This window comes from Varroa destructor, unplaced genomic scaffold (assembly GCF_002443255.2).
Source record: "Varroa destructor unplaced genomic scaffold, Vdes_3.0 BEIS01000004.1, whole genome shotgun sequence".
NCBI lineage: Eukaryota > Metazoa > Arthropoda > Arachnida > Mesostigmata > Varroidae > Varroa > Varroa destructor.
This window is the reverse complement of record NW_019211457.1, coordinates 47,059,271-47,082,479: the sequence shown is the minus strand read 5'-3', so window position 1 is coordinate 47,082,479 and position 23,209 is coordinate 47,059,271. Positions and strand designations below refer to the sequence as shown.

At 39.6% G+C, this 23,209-nt stretch overlaps 1 protein-coding gene across 7 annotated transcripts in view; it reads right to left on the bottom strand.

The window, feature by feature from the left end:
- LOC111250427 (serine/threonine-protein kinase PAK 2-like) overlaps positions 1 to 23,209 on the bottom strand; it is a 38,713-nt gene that overhangs the window by 6,298 nt on the left and 9,206 nt on the right. For 3 of the 7 annotated variants that reach the window (XM_022805673.2, XM_022805668.2, XM_022805674.2), the window contains exons 2-6: positions 14,917 to 15,658; positions 13,548 to 14,473; positions 10,265 to 10,480; positions 8,981 to 9,202; positions 7,011 to 8,191 (exon numbers count right to left, since the gene is read on the bottom strand). In XM_022805673.2, the coding sequence (XP_022661408.1) occupies positions 7,886 to 8,191; positions 8,981 to 9,202; positions 10,265 to 10,480; positions 13,548 to 14,473; positions 14,917 to 15,145 (1,899 nt within the window). In that variant the 5' untranslated portion in view covers positions 15,146 to 15,658 and the 3' untranslated portion in view covers positions 7,011 to 7,885. Of the gene's footprint in view, positions 1 to 1,196; positions 1,297 to 5,787; positions 5,995 to 7,010; positions 8,192 to 8,980; positions 9,203 to 10,264; positions 10,481 to 13,547; positions 14,474 to 14,916; positions 15,659 to 20,072; positions 20,394 to 23,209 lie in introns of those variants that run through there. The other 4 variants (XM_022805672.2, XM_086987999.1, XM_022805671.2 and 1 more) reach the window with 4 other exon arrangements.

Sequence of the window (23,209 nt, the reverse complement as noted above, 5' to 3'; positions counted from 1 at the left end):
TCTTTAAAAATATAAGAACCGAAACAATGCAGTCTGGTATGCTTACACCCGGCCTTCCTTAAAAGTTTTTCTTGTAACTGTTAAAAAGAGTAGTATCTTTTAAGCTATTCATGTTTTTTTTTCACACAAACATTGACGTAGTTGGTAGTGATATCCGTGAAACGGCATCAGCAGTATTGGTAAGGGTCAACTACGCGCGCGAAGTCTGTCAAAATCCGTTATAGAGTAAGCTCATTATAAGAATATGGTAAGAACATTGTCTCTTAAAAATGCCGTAAAAACGTGTCTGATTAGAAAGTAATTTTTGGGCCAGAGAATCACTACCAACACTTCAACGTTTCGCAACAAAAGCGTGGATTTAATAATCTCATATATATACACAAAATGCGCATGCAGTCCAGCAAAAATGTACAGAGAAAAATATACAAAGACTACTATGTCCGTCACGAGCAATAAATCAAATCTGCTGTGTGGATTGTCCCCGCTCCGTGCCCTCCGCTGGAACTACTGTGACCTACGAGCGCTAACAGATTCAGGAGAGTCCCCGAATTGATTCTGTGCAATATCTCATGCGAAATGCTTACACATGTCAAGACACACACCGAAATCTTCAACTTCCTGTCCATAGCACTGTCACATGATTGTTTCTTTACTTTTTTATGGTTTCAACAGTTCTATTAAAGACGACAAACGAAAAAGCGAACGCACTCTTGACAAGCCACATTGCTAATAACGAGTAATAATTTACTATCAAACGACTCAAATCTACTACTGCTTAAAGAGAGGTAAACTACAACGCATCACTGAGACATTTCTGCTATAACATAGGCCAGTGGTCCACAGGCAAGGTTACCCGTTTACGTAGGACCCGCGACCTATCGAGCCGCCGCGACGCCATAGAAAGAGTTAGTTGCAAAAGTCTGAATTTCTTTTTGAAATGATTAAATAGAGCCAATCTAACGGCTTTACTGGGTTGAATCTCTACGTGGCTTACATACGCACTCGTACTACAAGGCGCATCGGGCATACTGTTTATAAAACTGTATATAAAGATTATAAAACGAAATACTTTGTTACGAACTTTGTTAAGCTTCAATAACAGGCTACGCTACAGTACCGAGCGTAAGGCGCGCGACTTTTACATGTTATAATTCAACACAATAATATAAAAAATCTTCTCAGTGCTTTGAACAGACCTTGCTTCTACCAAGTCTCTGCCACGGTGCTTCGAAACTCTCCAGTACAAGCAACCTTTTCTGTTTTGTACCCCAGTCTTTAGCGAATCTCAGGAGCTCCCTATTTAATAACAGCGAAAACAACAATGGTTTGACATCAGTCATTCTCGGCCTTCAGTTTAACGTTGCAGTAAAATAGTTCGAATAAATGTTAGAGAAAAACACCTCGGAGTTTAAGCGGATCCCGGACTCCAAACTATTCCTTTTTAAGTTTACACTGAATGGGAATGAAATAAGCATAAAACATATAAAACTCAGTTCTGCTTTTTGTCACATGAACTGCTATTTCACAAAAGAGCTTGTTATGTAATCCAAGATTTTTGGAGAGTATTAGCTCTAGTCCAAATATTTAGAAAGTGGTCAAAGTTCGACATATCAGAAACGTGTTCAAGCGATGAATTCATCTAGGCCCTCAATTAGGCATGTTCGTTCACTCAAAAGACCTTACACCTACAATAAAAAATTTTTGACAGCTGTACAGGTAACAGTTAAAACTAAAAAATCGGTAGCTGGTTAGTAATCTACTGTATTACAAAAACTCGATATCCGTTTGTTTGTCTGTCTCTCTCTCAAACGACAATCTCCGTTCCGAAAAACTGGCCTAACATACAAATGGCCGGTATCTGCGTGATTCCAGAACTTTCTTTCCTGCACAGCCACTGATCAAGTCCACATTAAGTAACACTTAATGTTACTTAATAACGTTAAGTAACATTAATGAGTCAAGAACTCTGCGGGTTCTTGACTCAAAGCTTTCTGTTGAAATCCTAACCTGAACGCATCAGCAAGTGGCGTAGGCGGATCTTGCGTAACACGCAACGAAAACCATAATAACCCCATTTCTGCAGCGCCACGATACACAACCCACGACTCCTTCCAAACGTTTAATCAGCCACTGCATTACACAAGGTTGCTGGAACTCTAGATGTATACGTCAGAGCGAAATATTTGTTTTAATAATCGTTTTATTTAAAGTATCCCGTGCATTCCACCATTACTAGGTATCTCTTCTGGATTTACACTCTGTAAAATCGGATCGCACTACGATGAATTATAGGCTGGCATTGTTCCTTGCGACAGCAGATTTTTCATATACATTTGCATCGGCTGAGACGTCGTGCCAGAACTTCTCCAGTGAATCCCCATTCTTTGGGTCAGCCTAGAGGCCCAGTAGCAATTATAAAGGAAATGAACATTACAAGCATTACCAGGCCGTCTAGATGTGTGTACCAATAGAGAGTTTCCTGTGTTTCGTTTCGATCTTTTTTAATCATCGGCGGTCGAATTCCTTTAAGAAAAAAGGTTGGGACCTAGCGCTGAGCTGTTGAGCGTCTATCTATCCACTCTCGATCATAATCCCCCAGACAGGGTTTCACTAACTAAACAGACGAGTCCGATCAGCGAATGTCGCTAGCAATTCTAGCAGCAGCAACAAACCAGATCTTGGGCAGAATGTCCACTCTATATAATAACCAATCGCTTGTGGCGTTCTCCAATAAATTTCAATTCTTCCGCATCTTCTCACCCGTTACCGCTATATCTGCCATGCCATTAGCGATGCAGCTTCCTACTATTATAAACAGCAATCATAGAGCTATGGCAACAACTTCAGTTGTCACGCTCATGACGACAACAACACCACCCGATCGATATCAATGTACTTTGCCCTCGCGTACTATATTTCTTCCTTTTGTACCCGATACGTTTGTGTTTCCTTTAGCCAAACCTGGTGTATATACATCACTACCAGCCTTGAGCAATGCTTGTAAGCAATAAGCCAGGGAACAAAGCGAGACCAGGTATTACGCTGGCGTCAGTACCTCCGCTGTGTTTTTACAGTGCGACTACAATACAAGTTATTATTATCATAGACGTTATTTTCAACTGAACACCCTTGTTCTGATAAGACCCGGATCAATACATATACCTAGCGATTTGCGCAATGCGCGTTCGTTTCTTGAGTATGGGTAGAGCAGAACATCTCGGTATCACTCTCGTGCATTCGCGTCTGTGAGTAATACGTCACCAACATTACTAGAATGGTATTGCTTAGGTATCGATTGTGGGAAGCCCTAGAATGGTGGTGGCGGTAAACAAACGTTCGAAAAATCGCTAACTCAGATCAAGCGGAAAAACAGGTCTTTGCGTAGTACTTCCGATGCGCTGCAGCGATAGAGGAACTAGAGCGATAGAGAGAACTAATGACACATAGTTAGCGTAGTGAGACACTAAATATGTAGGAAAATATCATGTTGACATTGGAGATCGATGTCAAGCGTCGAAGGTTAGCGAAGTAAACAAACACATTTTCCCACTACCTTTGTATCCATGTTTCCAAAACAGCATTTCCTCTAGTTATCAACTATAGGAATTTCCCAGTGTTTATCGATCTATTACAGAAATAGCATTCGGTTGAAAGTGGATTCGACTTGAAGGAAGTTTTCGACTGATCCTATATTGGATGGTAAGTCACTGGTCCTCAGATAAAAGGGAGCTGTTGCTACCGGCGAAACTAACGAATACACGAGGTAGTACCGCGTCCACAAAATCATCAAGCAGCTAAAAAAAAAAGCACCTGATAAGCGAACACGGTATGGGAAGAAACTACGCTGAATTTCCATTCAAGCTTTCCACTAATGGCAAATAAGCTGAATAATTTTCAAGGTCACATTCTACGAATCACACCAGCCCCCAATACAGACTTCTATACCTCATTTTCCCTTTGCTAACATACGTCTTTCACAAATCTACCGAGAAATACTAAACTGTACGATATATGTGAGAAGCGCAATGCACAGAATGATAAATAGTAGCAACTTGACTTATTTCTGCTCTGAAGCAATGCATTTTTTTTTTACAAAATACATATCCTATATGAGTATCAGCTTATGCTTTATGTAAGATGAGGACTGATCGGAACAAAAATGCCTAAATAAACGAATCTGTAGTTATCAAATATAGCCAACGCTGCTATAAGAGTTTCGCCAGCAGAGGAAAGACTTCGGCCGCTGAGCCTTCTGATGACCTCTTTGACAAACTTCCTCAGCTGTACTTCTGTGGTTTTGAATTATGAGCTACTGGTTACAGATATTACGAAAATGCATGGATACGTCACTATATCTTATTCCATTTGTAATTTCCACTCACTTTCCAATTCCCAACTTTCCTCAGGAGCGTCGAAATACGTTTCACATCTTCATCTGTTTTAAATGTTGTAAATTTCTTCAGCACCACGATTATTATGGGTTAATACCCTGGCGTTACGTAACCGATGCAGGACAAACAACTTTTTATTCCACGAAATATGACTTCTTCTGTGAGTTGGTGCGTTCACACACGACAATGCTCATCAATTCTCTCGGTATGTCATCCCATGATATATTTATTGGTAAGCAGTACACATCAGATCAGGACCATATGCACAGAGAATGAGAATCGTACGTGGGAAAAGTTTCCAGATCCGTTCGTTTTTCAAAACATTTAGACATTTTTGAAGGAATTCCCAAAATTTTAGTTCAGTCCTTTGGGGGTGAGAGCTGAATACGTAAAAATGTTAACCTGTTGGGGCTTATTGGGAACGGAGACATTTTGCCTTTTAAATTCTAGGAAAAGTAACATGGCAGAGATCAATTAAAAAGAAGAAAGAATAAAAAAGAAAGGTCTGTGAGAATTGTTTTCTCTACAGAGACAAGGAAGACGTATGCGCGCAAAGAAAAGTCGACTCCTTCAATTCTATGTAATTTTCAGATATATATATAATATTTTGTAGCATAATACGACTTTTTTGACTTTAAACTGAAATTATTTGAAAACATCCTGTCGCCACTGTAGATCCATGGGTATCCGCGTAAAGCTAAAATTCCCCTTGTCCAAAGATTAAGACTCAAATTCCAATTTAGCTAGTAAAGCACGGAGACACGCTATGGCTTACCATAGTTCGACACAGGCAGTTACTTTGGCGGAACTAGAGAAGCTGTCAGCTAGACTATCTTCCGATATTACAACAAATAAATTCTCGCAATAACCACCCTTAACTATAACATACGCTTGGCCCGATCCTCTGCAGTGCATATCAGCCCTAAAAGACCTAGCTTATACCCTTTATATAGGTGATACAATTTTTACGTTATAATAAATGATACAAGAGATCAGGTATTTTTAGCCGATAAAGACTACCTTAGTGGAAGCGACTCGCGCTAACAGAAATGACAGAAAATTCAAACACAAACAAGATTTTGTAGAAAAAATTTTCAGTTTATCCTTAGAAACACAATCTGTAATCACAATCATTTAGACTAAAGTGATTGCAATAGCCAAGCAACGGGACTGCTCTGGTAGATCGAATGATCTTGAATCTCGTACTAAACGCAGTGCTCGATTTATATGAAACCTATTCGGCAGATCCGAAATTCGGAACCAACCGCTATCTTTGGAAGCATACATCAAAAAAGTGGCACGTTATCAGTTTATCATAACGGCACCGTCCTACTGCATCTTGTCCTACCCATAAGCATTTTGAATAGCATACAGGGCAGAGTGTCAATTCACTTACTGTTGGGTCTCTGGCCACAGTTGAACACAAGTATCAACGGTTATGAGTAAGTTTAATGCGCATTATGGTTATAGAATGCAGACAAAAGCCCTCAATTTCGGTAGAAAATGACTAGAAATGAGGTCTGCTGTACATAATGTGGATCCGCACATTAGGACTTCCATCCCTAGAAGGTTCCTCTTTTTCACTCGTTCTTTGTTCGTAATGCTGAAACAACAAGCATGACGTACTTCAAATTTTATTCTTTTGGCCTACTGCTAGTAATTATTTGTATTTAATTGACTCGAGAGTGTTCTGACCTTTTTTAATGAGGCCATACTTTTCGCACAATTGCTATACTTTTGAGTAATATGTGTCATGAACGTAAAATATAATAAAGGAAGCTATTCTAACAGCTCCATAAAGCAACTTACTGAATTGAAACTTGCGTAAAGAAAACAAATCACAGGTAAAACCGCAAGAAATATATATACACAATATATACATATAGTATGTATATATAATATATATATATACATACTATATATTAGTAATCATATATATACATATATATATATATGATTACTAATTTTGTATAGCTAGCACATTAACCTTTCCAGTAAGAGAGCTAATTAGTACAATGGCCGTTATTAAAGGACAACCAAACTGCAAAAAGAGAATATGCTTACTGCATCCCGATCTTGTCTGCCATTGCAAACACGGCCGTATCAAATAAATCGTTTAAACAAGAACAATATTACCTCGACCAGCTTCGCTGTGCCCTAAAAGCTGGCCTTCAGTATGCAACTTGCGTAATGTTTGTGTATATAATCGCCGTTATGGTCAAAGCGTTTTTAGGAGCCTCAAAACACTCCGCGGCTACCCTAAACACATAGCAAAGCTGAATTAGGTGAAATGTCCATCCAGAACTTGCTTGAAGCCCATTTAGTCTTAAGGAAGCTAGTGAATGACTGACATAAACCATCGTTTCGCGTCCTAATTAACCAGACATAATTTAATCATATACTGCCTTGCCAAACTACTGTGATTCAAATATATCCCAGCGTTAAGTCCAACCAAAGTTCGTGTCTAACGCTGCTGCCGAATCCATAAAGGGGTATAGGGGTGTGGAGTCATAATGTTATGCAGATGTCAGCCTCACTAAACGATAATAGGGTCAGCCTCTGCAGCTGAAATATCTATTCTATGCAGTTCGAATGTCAAGCCGAAAATTACGTTCTTACCATGTGATTCTGCGAGTGGTAATTGTTGGCGCCACCGAGACGTTGACGACACCGACCATATGGAAATTCCGTTGTTCTTCGACGTGCCTGGTAGTTCTTTCTCGTACTAACGATGCCGCCTCACATAGCGATGGGATTCGACTCTGTGAGATGTTGAGAGCGGCGCCGTTCACTCTCTCCCCCCTGGTGTTGCACTTATTACTGTGGTTTAAGAACGGTTATACTTCAACAAGCCTGCAGTTTTCTCCAACGAATCAATGAATTTACCGGTCAATGAGTTCTTTTTGCGAACGAGCAATAGATTAGAGATGTCTTAATTCTTGTTTACGCTGCGCTACTGTATACTTCGTTGACACTCTCTACTATTTGCTCTTTCGCACAATCAACGAGAGTATGGCGGATGAATAAGACTTCATACTTAAATTCGTTTAAATGACTCCTCCAAGGATTGTTGCTTGTCAAAGCTGCTACGGTCAGTCAGCCCCATGTTCTGCTTCAGCTAAATATTAAGCGTCAGTTCGTGGGTTCAATAATTGACGGAAAAACAACGACCTGGACCTCATTTTGGGCGGAGTTTTGGCGCCTGTAGACCTACCTCTCGTTATTGTAGTAGTACCTGTTTCCTAATAGTATCGATTTTTTTTTCGTTTTTTGCATTTGTTGAAAGAGGTAACTTAATCCAGCAACTACAACACGTGTGTCACGACCACTGAAAATCATTCTTATTATGCCTGAAATCAGTGATTGTTTACTGCAGGCGACATTTACGTCAGCAGATGAAGTAAAGCAGCAATTATGTTAGCTGTCTTCTTTTTTTAATTGCGTTTTTTATGCCTCAAGGCTATTTGATGTAGTAGCTTGTTAACTTTTTTCATCTATTGGTGCTGTTTGATTGCTTCCTTAGCGGCAACGATCAATGGATGTAAGGTAATTAGAGGCCGTGCCAGTTTGAGGAACGCATGTTGAAGCATCTGCGAGGCCGACGGCCGATGGTTAGGGTCGACCGTTAAACAGGAGTCCAAGAAGTCCTGCAAAAGTGGACTGAGTTTGTCACGTTCCTTAATTGTTGGTCTGCCATTGGTTGCAATTAAGTAGAGCGCTCGAAGTTGGTTTTCGTTGAGATACGGTGGTTCCCCTTCGATCATCTCGATAGCCATGATTCCCAGTGACCAAATATCTACCTGGAAGTGTGAAAAGCAAGCAAGCAAGCAATTATTCCGTAGCTACAATAACAAAAATAACGTATTACCGTTGCAGTGCTGCAAGCTGTGTAACGATGTAATTAAATCAATTATTCGCAACATGTAAACTCCCTTGAGATTTGATAAAGAGACGAAAGAGCTAACACGCAACTCTCTCGTTAGGTAGACAATGTTTATGGCTTATCGTTTACTATAACGCAAAAAAGCTTTGCCCCCACTACATTAATCTGTGTTTACTGAATAGCAAACAACCACACTCAACAACCGTATAGGTCGACCAGAAGGAGTTCTGACCTTCACATTTAACGGCGTTCCAAATATAACAGAGGTTGATCGTTTTTTTTCTTTGTAAACACACATGATTTCAAAATCTTTTTACCTTAGTGCAAACCAGTTAAACCTGCTCAACGGTGAAAATATATTTCACTTCAAGGCTTTGATTTATTATATATATATATATATATATATATATATATATAACTAATAAGACAATTTATTCTGCGGCACCCTACTCGACAGGTTGTTTTTAAGAGAGCATCTCATTAGGTAACATCATTATTCCTGATGACGCAATATATGGCAGTAGAAATAAGATGTTTCTCACTCTGCATTGTTACTGAACCACATCGTTCCGGCTTCTTTCTGTGTGACCCTACAATAGGTTACTGATTTCCAGTACCAAGCAAATGTATCAAGACAGCCCACCACTGAACTTCCAATACTCCATGCTTCCCCACGTTGTCAACACTATAAAGGATGTATTGTTACCTTTGGCCCATACTGTTTCCGCGTCACGATCTCCGGGCTCATCCAGTATGGTGTGCCAACCATCGTAGATCGTTTATGCGCCTCTGCGGCGCCTCCCAGTTGAGCGCAAAAGCCGAAATCCGTCAGTTTGACACCTCCATCCATACCTAACAAGACGTTATCGCTCTTGATGTCTCGGTGAATGATACGCTTCGAGTGAAGGAACTCCAACGCGAGCAGCACCTGTGTTCAACACGGGAAAGGTACAACAAATGATTACACATAATTATTCAGAAACTTGTAGGGAAAGCAGGAGATCTCCACCTCTACGAGAAATATCAACCGACCGCGGCCATCCACTCAACCCAGCTTCTTAAACCATTCACACGTTCCGTTTTACAATTGATGGTTGATGGCCACAATCGTAGAGGGAACCGATGACGCTACTGCGCGGCTAATCGGCAAGTATTAGAATAATACACAATTTTTGGAGGGTAAATTTTGCTTACCTTTCAAGCTTGATTTTTTTAATTCTTAGAATATCTCGTTTACTCCATATCCTATCTAATAGAACATCTACATTAATTTACCCAAGAACACCCATTTAAGTTTCAGTAACGACAAGCCGTTTTTCTCATCCATAAAATCATCCATAAAACGCCCTTCTCACGACATTATTGTCTTACCGTTCCTTTGATTTTCTTTATCTTGCATTAACGTGAAATTACGCACTTTTACGGATGTATGCCACAGGGAAAAGCATTTCTGCTAGTTGCTAGTCGATAATAAATCGAAAACAGCAAAAAGTAATGAATCGAACACAATTAAACGACGAGCACGGAGAACTTAGCTGACACCTTGATAGAATAAAAGAAGCAATTCCTGCTTCTCAGAAGCCACCAGAGGTGCCTATATCGACCGTTTACCTCTGCTAAATAGATGCATCCGATACTTTTACTGTTTTTCATCCGAAGCTGTAAAACAACACAGGTTGGAGAGGGCAACAACGCTAACATCAGCTATATTTCCTTAAGTTTCCTTTGTGTTATTTGAAATTGGTGGCGACACGAATCCTTTACTGGGTCCCTCGTCCTCGGACTAACATGAAAATAAGTAAAATTGTAATATACGAAACTCATGATAATGAACCACTGATAGTAGCCGATAAAGGCACTTACCCAAAACTAAGCTACATAGTTATCGTCATGATGTTACGCCAAAAAGAACACACACAGGATCAGTAGAGAAGTTCGCTAGAGTAAACAATTCACTCGAGATAAAGAAATAAGGACGTCGATAATTTACCTCTCGGAGTACAGCTGCAATTTGTCCTTCGTCGAGGAGCGTTTCTGTGACGACGTCCGTCAGCTGGCCTCCGGCTAAGTACTCCATGCAAACCCACAGCTCCATCTGACCGCTTCCTGCAGAGCCGCCACTGGGTGGCACTGAACACGGTACGCCTTGCACCAAATAAGAGTCTAAATAGTTGACAATATTTGGATGCCGCAATGACTTTAGAACCTAGAGTGTTCCGAAACATCGTAATTAACGAAATCATACAAAAGTTAGCTATGTAGTAGCTATGTACTAAGTTCAAACCAAAAAAAAGATTAACATCGTCCACCAAACAAAGCAAGCATTGCCGAAGACACAGTCAAAGTTTGCAACATTCAAGCGTCGATTTGTTATGATCAATGGGAAATCTCTTCATTTTCCTGTGCGTCGTATCATGCTCTCATACCCAACTTTTTAAATCCAACCAAGGAATTAGGACGGCTTAGGAATCACCTCAATATCTCATCCGGTATCGCGCGTCACGCAATTACAATGACTGATTTTAGAAGGAAATCGCCACCCAGGATAAGAAGTGATGTCTTTGCGTGAATATAAATCAAAGATAGAATTTGGTGGGTCCAGAAGAGAAGCCAAAGCCCAGGGTCCATACAGATCTTAACCCAAAAAAATACTACGCTTTGTGTTTGATGGGGTTGCAAAGGCTTAATTTAAACAGAGTCTGTCGGCACGTGTATTTAGCGCAGTTGCATCGAGTCAATCAAATTACTCTGTTGGGTCATTCTGCCCTATGATAACGCGAAACCACACACGGCAAGCGTCGTCCAAGCTGCTTTCTTGGACTCCAGATGAAAGGTTCCGCTGCATCCCCTTTCGCCTTTCCATCCTTTGAACAATCACTTTTGTAGCCTTACCTTCGACACGGACAAACAACACAAAACACGGCTAGGAAATTTTGAGACGAAACCCGCTACTTTCAGACAACACAGCACACATCATTTAGTGGAAACTTCGGCGAAAGTCGTGAACAATGATGAGGTATACATAAAATGGTAACTAAATGTCACAAATAAAGCAAATGCTTTTTTCTATTCGGTAAAAAATCCTCGGAGACTTAATTAAATTATAACTTCTTTATCCGCACAGATTACCCACGTTGATCAAACTAAGAACGTTGCTTCATCTCTCATTTTATCTGACTTACGTTAATTGACTGTCAATAATCTGGCAAATCAATAACTCTGAACGGTCGCTACAAGTTCAGACTGTTACTGTGTGAGTCACACGGCTCCTTTAAAAACCAACACCCACAAAAATTAAAGGCATATTTTCCCTGCTTTTGAAACTTTAGCTCTTAAATTGTCATTATTGCGGGTAACTTTCCGGGTTCATTCTAATGACTTTCTGCGACGCTCCCAGTGTGTTTCACCTGAAATTGCTTTATGTTCGCAAAAACTAGTGGTAAATCTTGGTTTTGCGGCAACAATAATATTTATTACTTTGCGATGGCAATGGTTCACTTAAAGCGAAAAAGTTTGTAAAGGTTTGAAGCATTATCATTGGACCTGGGTAAAATTCTATATCTTTCAGCCCTATTGGCTATCCTTGGGCCTTTAAAAATGCCTTTTAATATTTTTTTTGACTATAGGAAAGAAAAATTAAATTGGAGATGCCATCTCGTTGATCTGTTCCCTGATGTCCTGGAAACGATGACATCGCAATATAATACACACCATCACATTCGACCGAGATTGGCATGACGTAATGCAAAATTGTTACACGCACGTAAAAAAGCCAACAGCGTCAGATGCCAACATAGCAAATACTCAGACTATCTTCCGTATTCTTGATGACTTTTCGATGTTCAAAATGATGAATTTTTTGTGATTGAGAAGTTCCTCAAGAAACCACAACCGAGGAAGAAAATTGCACCACGTCATTGTCTTAAATAGTGGTCTGGCTAGAGGCCATTAAAATGAGGTAATGAAGGTTAGCACTAAATCTACAACTAAAAATCAATACGTAATTCCTGGGAATCCTGATATTAGCTTAATGCAGAGTGTTCCAACCAAACAATGCGTTGAACTGAAATGTATTTGATACAATGTAAGTTAGATGAGCCAATAGACGTTTCTCACTGAAATTTGGAAAACCAACACACATATCGTAATAATTAGCGTTATTTTTTACATCCCATTTGTGAGATATACATTCAAGACAATCCTAAATCCCAAAGGTCCTAGGTAATTGTATACAACCCTGATAATATTCTTTCTGATAATTTTTAAAAACAGGATGAAACATAATCGTTCAGTTTAGGGAAGTCAGGTACTTGAAATTGAACTATTAATAAAATTTATGAACTCTGACAGGCGGTTCACAGACATATTGACAATATATTTAGCCCTCTACGATGGCTCATGCGACGTTCCTAGAAGAACATGAACTAGCAATTTAATAATAGTAACTGTTAATAATATAACTAAAATAAGATAAATATATAATAATATCTAACTGTTAATAATAATAATTATTATGTCAATTAACTGGTACTAAATCAATCGTAAGTTCAAAGACTAATCGTCACACCCAGATTACAGAACAAAAAATGAATTCTGAATGGTGAATCCTGCTATGGCGCTATTATGTACATAGCCATTTCAGTCATCTAAGAACCGCTCTGTCTGCTTTCATATTCTCAACGGCGAAGTACCGTAGTGTCTAAAACGTCTCCTCCTTTAATTGATATTGAGTATCCAGCTGTATACAAATACATTGTACAAAATATAATTTTGGTTGGCTCATCTACAAGCTTTTGATCGTTCTAGCGGTATAAGTCTGCGTAAATATAATGATGTAAAGGGACCCTCTACGTTCCCTCAACATAATGCAATTCACAGCATAGCTTCCGGGTTAATAAGCCATACTACCCATTAAATTGCACTATAGTCTCTCTTTTATATAATCCGTATTTGTGCACCTTTTTGTCTAAAAAAATATATATATAAACAAGAAACAAAGGCGTTTAACAAAAGTGAACAAGAAAAATTCCTCTCAAAGGCTTATCCTAATAAAATAGAACCTCCTATTACCACTTACCCCTGATTCCTGCCAATTCAAATGAAAGAGGTCTTTGTCTTGACAAAACCTGCTCGAGAAAGCGAATCAAAATCGAAGAAAAGAACCAACCGCATAGAGAGCTTTGCAACGTGGTAATTAAACGTGCACCTAATACCGGTGTAATCTAAATCCTCATTAAACTTCTATGCTAATCAGTTTGTCCATCAAAACCCACCTGAATCTCATTGATGATAAGCTCGCGTTTGGGTTGCTGCGCTAAGACCATTTGTTTGATAGCGACTTCTGATCCGGTCGCCGTCTCAATGGCCGTGTACACGACCCCAGACGCACCCTGTCCAATTTTCCTCAGCTTTGTGTACTTCGAGTGTGGGTCCCCAACTGAGATGATGCCCTTGAGCAATTCAATCACCTGTTCTTCGGACATCTTCTTTTTCTGGCTCGAACGCGTTCGTACCTGCGCTGCATCATTATCGGCAGGCGGTTCCGTAGCAACTTGGTCGTGAAGAGTTGTCGTTTCAACGCAGGGCGTTACTTCTGGCGTAGTTCTCTGACCAGCATCACCTGCACCGCTATCGTTGTTATTGGTTAGGTCAATATTTTCTCCACCAGGAAGATTCCGATTTCGCTCCTCCTCTTTGGGCGATGCGACCGTCGTTGATATTGGTGACGGCGACGATAACGTGGAGACTGGCCTCGTGTACAGGGATCTCGTCCGTTCAGGCCGAGGTGGAGGAGAGGGAGCTTTTGAGCGTAATGCTACCCCTGGAGGTTGCATTCCTTGTGGGGTCCCGGCCGTCGACGCTTCCGAACTCAAGGATCGTTCCTCGGATGCCACTGATGTCCTACTGCCGCATGATACATGCCGTGAGGGACCGCTCTCGCTTGGCGTTGACACTTTGTCAGTGGCACCTGAAGCCACACTTTCTTCAGAAGTCGTCGACAATGGATAGCCGCCTCCCCCCTGCATAAGGTACTTTGGTCTCATATCGCGGGGGCCCCCAAGACCGCTTTGGCCGGACTCCGACAATTTTTGGTTGTCGTAGAAATTCAACGCATCGATGACAGCCTGCGGATTTGTTTCCTGTTCTCTTTTCGAAATATTTGATGTCTGCAACAGCTTCATCCATGCCGAAGGAAGACCTATAAACAAATCATCAGAGACAACGAATGTGACTATTAGAAAATGTATACGATTTAAGGAAAGGGATGGATTTGCCGGATTCAATGCATTTGTAGAGGAACTATCGACTGTTCTTATCACGATACGGGTGTATAAATGGAAGAACTGCACGAAATAACATTCCGAATAAAACAATAACATTTACACTTGTGCATATGAAAGGCAAACAGGTATGACAAGTTTTTGAGTTTTAGAGCAAAAACTTTGCACGAAGAAATTCATTTCTAAATCTTGTACAGGTAACATTACGAATCATATCCGCTGTTCCATTCGTCTGCATATCTTTGATTTATAATTCATTCTCCTCAATTTTTTTGTTGCATCACCTATGACGTTACGCGAACAAGTCCTGAAATGTGTAAACCTCTACATTAATGCTTGCTAGGAATGTGTCAAAACTCACCAGTAAATTCACCCGTAATCGGATCAAATCCTACGTGCATTTTGTGCGCGAAGTTTGTTGGCTTCGAAATCGTTATCTGTGCTGGTTCAGCCCCATGTTTGTGTTTGTGTTTTGACGGCTCCGGAGGCAATGGTCTCAACTCGAGAGGCAGGGACGCGGCAGGATTTCTCGCCTGCGCCGATGTAAGCCGCACAGGGGGCGGTGGGGGTTTATCTTCTGAAGTCGACATTATGTGGCGCGACGATGGCTGATATGTTTGCTATCTTCGCAGTCGTCTCAGTTGTCAGCTAGGCAACTGAACCCACCAAGGTGCGGCCCTAGTCACCTTGATCCACCACAATCACCACAGGTTCTGCGATCGACGCAGAGTCACTACACTCCACAGGTTTGTTTTACCGCAGTTTTGTTTTGCTAACAAACAAGAAAATGACGATGTCCCTTGACTTCCGCTATTGACAGCATAAAAAACTGTCGTAAGTTGTATAAATCTTCACGATCAACTTCGTTGTGTGTTTTCGTTAACAATAGCGTTACGTAAGTTCATTAATCATTAATGAATGATTAGGTGAGTACGAAAAAAATTGGTGCGAGAGCCAGCTGATGACATCTGGCGTCTGGGCCCTTTCTATACATGTGTGATACGCAGCTCCTTATCTGCTGACGTCCACACTTGTGTGGATGTGCCAATAGTCCTGAATGTTTTATCATGAACCGTTTTAATAGACGACGACAGGAACTCGATCTATCGTTGGGGCATCGACAAAAACGGATTAAGAAAGAAAGAGTAACAGTAATCAAAAACAAACGAAGAAGGCCATGTTAGTCACTAACTATAGAACTTTGTTTGTAGGAGTTGTTATTTATAAGTAATGCACGGGTTGATTCTATTGTAATAATATATTTTTTACACACGTACATGTACCTATGGTAAATGGGGCTTTAACGAAATATAGTGTATGCACCGATTATTGTTAGAATATAAATACCCTAAAGAGCTGTACATAATAAGCGCTTCTGAAATTTTTTTGAATGAAATATAAAACCAAATGGCTGAGGTAATTAGATGCATCTTTACTTGCCTTATAATCTTGCATCAGACGCGAAGAATTTTACTAAATATCAGCTATATCTAATTTAATAATTTCTGTATACGATATTTTTTTTAATATATGTAATAGAAGTTAGCTATTTAAAATATTGTCAACTGATTTTCTTTAAAAAAAAACTTAACTATATAAATTATATAATAATTATACCACAACGCAATTTTTGGAACTCCATATTTTTTTATCACTCATACCGAACAAGACCAGCCACCAGAAAGCTCAGAAAGTATGCACGGAACAACGAGGTGATACTAGCGTACTCTTACAAGCCCTTTACGTAAATTATTGTTCCAGTTCAACCTCGACCGTTTTCAATTAGGCTGAATATAGCTTTACCTATTAGTTTACAAGAAACACTTAGTTATCAATGGTTCGTAGGTGACCTATACGTCTCATCGGGGCTCATCACTCACGTCATACAAATAGGATCGTGGAGGAGACCGTTGAGCGGAATAGTAAAGCAGACAACAAGTAAAAGCTCGGTCTTTTTAGATAATGTTTTCAGGTTGCAACTTCTAGCAGTTACAGACCCAAAATGGAAGTTCTGACTGGGCTGCTGACGATTTTTTTGTGTTAAGTTTTAATACAGTGGAGTCTCGCATAGCTTTGATAATGCTACTACCGGATGCGAAACTCGAGACATTTCTCTTTGGCTGACTTTTCAATTGCAAGAAATACAAAAAAAACAAAAATCCGGTATAGAAATGTCAGTAACCAACAGCTTAACTTTTTCGAATTGTCATTTTAAAAAGCTAATTAACAATTGCTTAACTTCGGATGTTAAGATAACTACGTATTGTACGTTCACTAACTAGAAACAAATAACTTTTTACGTAATTTCCAATAGCGAATACTGGTAGAACAGTGCCCAATAATATCAATTTCATAGGCACTGTTTTCTAACAAATACACAGTTAATCCTTTATTGGGTTAACCTATCAGCTCTGATTGATTTGTAATTTCTGCAGTGCATCTCTGCAAGAATAATTATGAGTGCTTTGAGAAAGCATTTTTGGCCTAATTTTGCTGCTCCGTAGTAGAATTAGGCTTCCGATTTATTAAGCTTTTAACAACGTGAATTTAGCCTAAGAGGCTTACCAAGCTGAAAGTGCTCAGCTGTCCGTTATGGGTTGTGACGGCTGAATGGCATTGAAAGTTATCGTTCGGCCCAAATTCTGAACCACTGACTGGATGCCATCCGATATTCAACGACTAAGCAAATAGATACAAATAGTAATTCGTTCACAAAGCTTGAAGATATCCAAGCTCGCTACCTAGCGTCACAGCTGATCCGTATAATATAGTTTCAGTTGTATCATGTTACTATTATAACAAATAATAATAATTATAATAACAATAGTTATCTAACAAAAGTTGGTATATGGGTCACTCGTGATGACAGAAAATTTGCTATATTCACTATGACGTGTACAAAGGCGTTCACTCCGCACTAAAAGCTGTTTTATCAACGACGTAATGTTTATCGACGAAGTAATACTATTGTTACGTGGCGATATTGAAAAATGCGTGTGGAATTGCCACTTTCCGGTTGCAGTCTCAACCCAGGTCATCATCAGTATGCTGAACACCTATTCATTTTTTACGTGGGGGGTTAATAGTTTGCCATTCTATGTATAACGCAATTATTTAGGTATATACTACTCAATATAAGCTACTCAATGTTTATTGTTATTCGCGCAATTAGCCCACTTTGCACCTCCCTGTGTTAACTTAAAGCTTGGTTTTGAACATACTGCACCCGTACGGGGACTGATTATTCTCAACACTAATCAAAAACTACATTAACTACTAACTTTTGTCATTTATATTAACGCGTCATCGTTCAGCATTAGTAATCACTTATAGTAGATGAACTAACCTGGAGTTTTTCTGGACTGTTTTCAAAGAGAAGTTAGTTCTCTCTTGTGTAAAGCTCGTTTTTTCTAATTTATGCATCCTAACAGAGGCCAGTCTACGGCAGCATATCATACCCTAAATGCTGGTATTGGCTGATTGCTACAAACTTGACAACTTACGAAAACGTGTCGAAATCGAGTCATTCGCGAGAACCACCAGAAGGATATATATATATCTTAAATCATTTGCCCACTTTGCCATTGAGTAATTTGTAATACATACAAACTAACATCTTGTAAGTTTGAATACAGGTTTTCGTGTCATCTTCGGTATCGTATAGTTGGTAATGCCAAATATGATGAACCCAAAACTCTACAGTGTATATAACAATACAATTTAAAGACTACCTTTCCTGTTCTCTTTGTTTGTATATACAAACGTTGTTTGTTCCGACCGATAGGTTTAGATAATATATAGGATAACCTTCATGGTTTCTGCTATAGCAGCATGAGTTAAAATGGTCTTAGGTCTTTTTTTATATAAAGCCCTTAACTTTTCTAAGTTTCCTCTCGCTTTAAAGTAGTAATCTTGTAAATTTTCTACAACACGTTGCAAGACTGTAAGTTAGAAGTCACATATAACCAAAAATTAGACAGGAACTATTTTAGGCCTTCTGCATAAATAGCTCTATCCTTTTTTACGTTTGCTTTCCTTGTAGTCGACTCCTACAGGGCTCGTCTAGCAAATTTCCTTGAAATATTCTATTAGACTGCCGGGAATATCAAGTGCATTCGGAAAATATCTGTGACTTAAAGTTGACCAAATTGAATTGATGCGCGGAAACGCGTATATCTATAGTTTTACATCATAGTAGTATAGTTCAGAATTGTTTGTCGCAAACAACTGTTCGTGCCATTATCCTCCGTCATGTCCCCGTATTGAAATAACTAAATTCCCCTCGAACAGAGCATTCAGATTGTCCACCATGGGTGGCATTAATTAGACACAGCAAGCTCTATGCAAATAGCATCAGAGAACACTACGCTTAACAATAAGTATGCATAGAAGGGCTTCCCACCTCGAATATCGCATATCTAACAATATAAAAATCTTTAAACAAATATCAGCAATCGTAAGGATAGCTGCAGGACACTAGTAAAGGAGGCAATGTTATCGCGTGAGGCGAATTCGTTAGACAAATAACATTACAAACGCCGATTACACAGTATGCGCTCACGTTGCCGAAAGGCCGACCAGAAACTGCTTTTAAGGTTACAGAAGATCAAAAAAAAAACAGACTGAACAACCATCTTTCAAAGGTTCAATATTTAATTTAGTTTATTTTTCCTAGGGACGTTAGACAAATATGATTTTATATAGGCAAGCTATTACTCATGCATGTTTCTAGTAATGTCATCAGCGAAGCTCAAGCGATGACTTATGGAAAATATTACTATTAATTAGAGAGGTCTGTGTTATATTGTTTTAAAGCCATTCACTGAACAGATCTACGAAATAATTACTAAAACTACCTAACCATGCTCCGGGTGACCTTCATTTTACATGAGTAGTTGTTGATAAAAACAACAAGGCCTTAGAAAGGCGACGAGGAATAAGTGATTATTAACCTTGCAGAAGATTTTTGTTTGAAAACATTCTTATCGCTTAATGCCTGAAAACTACAATATCCCCACTAGCCTCGATGTATATAAAAATGTCTCCTTTCTTTCATGTTCAGCTCCGCGTGAGACCCGCCTGGTTTCAATATCTTTTATAGTTATGTAAGGACCAGCCAAACAAAGACTCCTTAGATTTCAAAAGCTGAGAAATACTGCCGGACTGAAAAGGGTAGCTGTACTTAATATAACAAGATTTTATCAGTAATAGCACTCAGAAAGATCGCACTGTTATTCGGATATAACCATAATTATCCAATACACGGTCCACCACTATACAGCTAACATGAAAAAAGTCCGCACGTTGGAAACATACTACAGCACAGGTGTGACCGATCCTTCTGTTTCAAACAGAGGGATTTTGTTTCAGACGAAACGGCTAGAGTAAAAAAATTGTAATTTCTTTCAAATCACAAAGTTCCTTTCAGTTTCCAAATCTTTCGTTATCATCTCTCTCGATGCGGAGGCCCACCCATGACACCCGCCTCACTGCGCATCTCACGCTGCGGATACATACCCGCCGGTAACAAATAACTGCTGCTGCCGCTACTTTAGCTCCTATCCCGTTTCAATTTAGTACAGTAAGGAGTATTCCCTGTAACGATTTTCAGGAACGAACAGGTACATGAACGATCCGGTATCTATAGCGGCGTTTATTGGCGACGGCGCCGTTGTTTCTGCTCGCCAAACACTATCGACCAATTTCGGCTAACAACAAACAGCACGGACTTCACTCGCTCTGTAATTTAATTTTGCTGGACAGGTTTTTTTAGCTTGATCACATTTGGGTTGGATGATCTAGTACACGAAAAAGCAGACGCCACATTGAAGGAGGCGGCGGCAAGCGACCACTGTCCGACATATTTTCCATGGGAGTGGGGCTAAGCCTTTGTAGATTCTGGCATAGATAAGCATGCGAAACGTGACAACATACTCACCCAAATATATAAACTATACCAGTGTCGAAAAGCAATTGATCCAACCACTGGAGGTATGACAAATAGCGGTACTGCCAGTATTACTAGTCGATGTTTGACCTCGATCTCAGCGCGGTACTATCGGAATGATTGTTTTTTTCCGAGTTAATTCTAGTTGTGCAAAATCCTAATCGCCCTCTGACTACGTTTTTTGTTGCTGAAAGTTTTTCTGTTAGGTTAATGGCAAACATTTAACGGGTATAAAGTTCGGCGACAGTTACCGATGTAAAAAACAAACATACCCAAACTAATATGAGACCGTTATTTAACAGGCACAAAGATTTAGAGCGCTAGATGTTATCATATCGATGCCTGATTGCGGTTAGGAAAACCTATCTTGAATAAGCGTTGATTTATAGTCGGCCATTAGTTATACAATGACAGAACGCTCTTGCACTGTTTTTTTCCAATTTTGCTTAGTTGACACACTGTGTGTCAGATGCATCGTGATGCCGCATATTTATTAGTACAAAAAATGATAATCTATTTTTAGCCAATAGTAGATTGCTTAATTTCTATGTCGGCCAAAGTCGCGTGAGACTGCGTGGATCCACTTCTCAAAATGCCAATCTAAGACTAAAGCGACAAGATATAATACCTCCATTATAGCCACCTTGACTCAGCTTGTTTTAGTTCAGGCTCTAACTGCCTTTGACACAATTATTCGTATCAGACTCGAGTATCTGCCGTTCAAATGTCACCCCCACCTTATCGCAACTCGAGAATTATATAATTTTCGAGATATCTATATCTACAATCTCCGTTATTGATGCACTCTTTTTCAGCTGTGATACCTCATGCTTTACGCTTAGGTTGCTTTTGTGCTCTGATTAGTTTATCGCAATGCTAGCATAGTTGAGCTGCTGCGCAATGCCCCCACTGCAATCGGCCGCATCCACTACGCATCATTACGGTCTATGGTAAAGACGGTTCAATACGTCCGTACAAACTCCAGTTGAATAACGAAAAAATATAGCGGTCAAAGGATATCTACTTAACAGATTGCAGCAACATGGACGGACACAGACATTACCGATAGCTCTGTAATTGCTATCATACAACCAAAACTTTTAGTACTTTGTCATCTAAGAGAAGCAAATTGAGAAAACTGTAACTTTTATTTTACATAATAGGTTAGGTCGCGTTGAAATACTTGCAGTCGCGTAACAACTTCAAACATCAGTTGAACAACAAATAGATACGTCCGCCATAGGTGAACGCTGATTTCACAGGAACTGATAGTTAACTATCGGTAAAAGCCGTGGTAGAGTCTAGAATAATTTGAACACCTCATGATGTTGACAGATGAGTTTAGCAGGCACAGGAAGTCGATCTCATAGTAACACAAAATAATCTCGATAAATTAGTAAAATCATTGCACCCAGCTAAACGGCTTCATTAACGAATTGCAGATATGGATCAATGTTTAAAGGCCAGCCCGTAATATCTGTCTGCATAGGGATTTACCGTAATCGCGTGCGTGTGCATGACATCATATATGCGTACGCAAAGTAAGTCTATGTTTTGGGAAACGGTTATTTGTCCTACCCAGTCAATTGTGATTCCCAAGTTCTTCCTTAGTTCCATTATGTTGAAATTTACAACTTTGAGTTGAGTCGCTGTTTAAGCGGTAGGAACGGTATCCAGTCATTCGAAGTTAAACTTTTTGTAACTGTAATGGTGTAGCTAGTTTACACCAAAAGCTCTACACCATCTCTACTCAAATGCGTTTAGAGAAGTCCTATATAAAAAAAAAAAGTATCTCAAATGTAGTCTAATATTCACCAACATAACCACAAAAACAAGACACTCGAAAGGCTCCTCTACCTATTTATTAGGATTGTACTGCAAGTCCGTAGATACCTGTCCTATAACTAGCTGTAATGAAATACAAGAGACTTACAAAAAATGCATCTACTTTTAATAGATATTGTGTTAATTACATTAGTAAGCATCTAAACAATGGCAATCATTAAACGGCCCTTGTTTAGATCCTATAAGAAGCCGATGCTCAGATGAACCAGACATGATTAAGAATAGATTACTAATGAGACGTCATCTAATCATCGTGCGCAAGAATTTTAGGTAGGTCTTATCGGTACAGCAAATATTGTAGAAATCCTTTCACGGCTTTGTACAGGCAGCTTTTATACCTATCAGTCGACGGCCACACATTTACGACGAGTACTGCGCAAAGCAAAGCAATATACAATGGTGTGGACCAGTTTTATCCCGTATGATGGAACAATCTGTACGTAAACCGATATCTGTACAGAAAATGTTGGTGTCATGTATGTATATACCCAACTTGATTATACATTATGTGGCCCGATTTCGAGTACAAACTAACAAAAATTGTTACTACGAAGAACAAAATGTCTACAAGCAGCGTGACAACAGCTGATATACGAATGATGTGAATGTTAGCGCTCTTCGTCCATCTAATAAACAGCTGAATATTCTTGCATGTCTTTGTCGGCGACGAACCCCCGCTGCGAAAACCCCCAAGTAAAGCGCATGTTGCATAAAATTTCCCAATTCAAAAGACCACAGCACCATGTTTATATCAATATTAAAATATCGAGTCTCAATTTCGCTGCGGTGCGGTTTAGCATTTCTTCAGTCGACTGGTCTTTGTGAGCATGAAATGAAAGATGTCTACGCACCGTTGCGAACT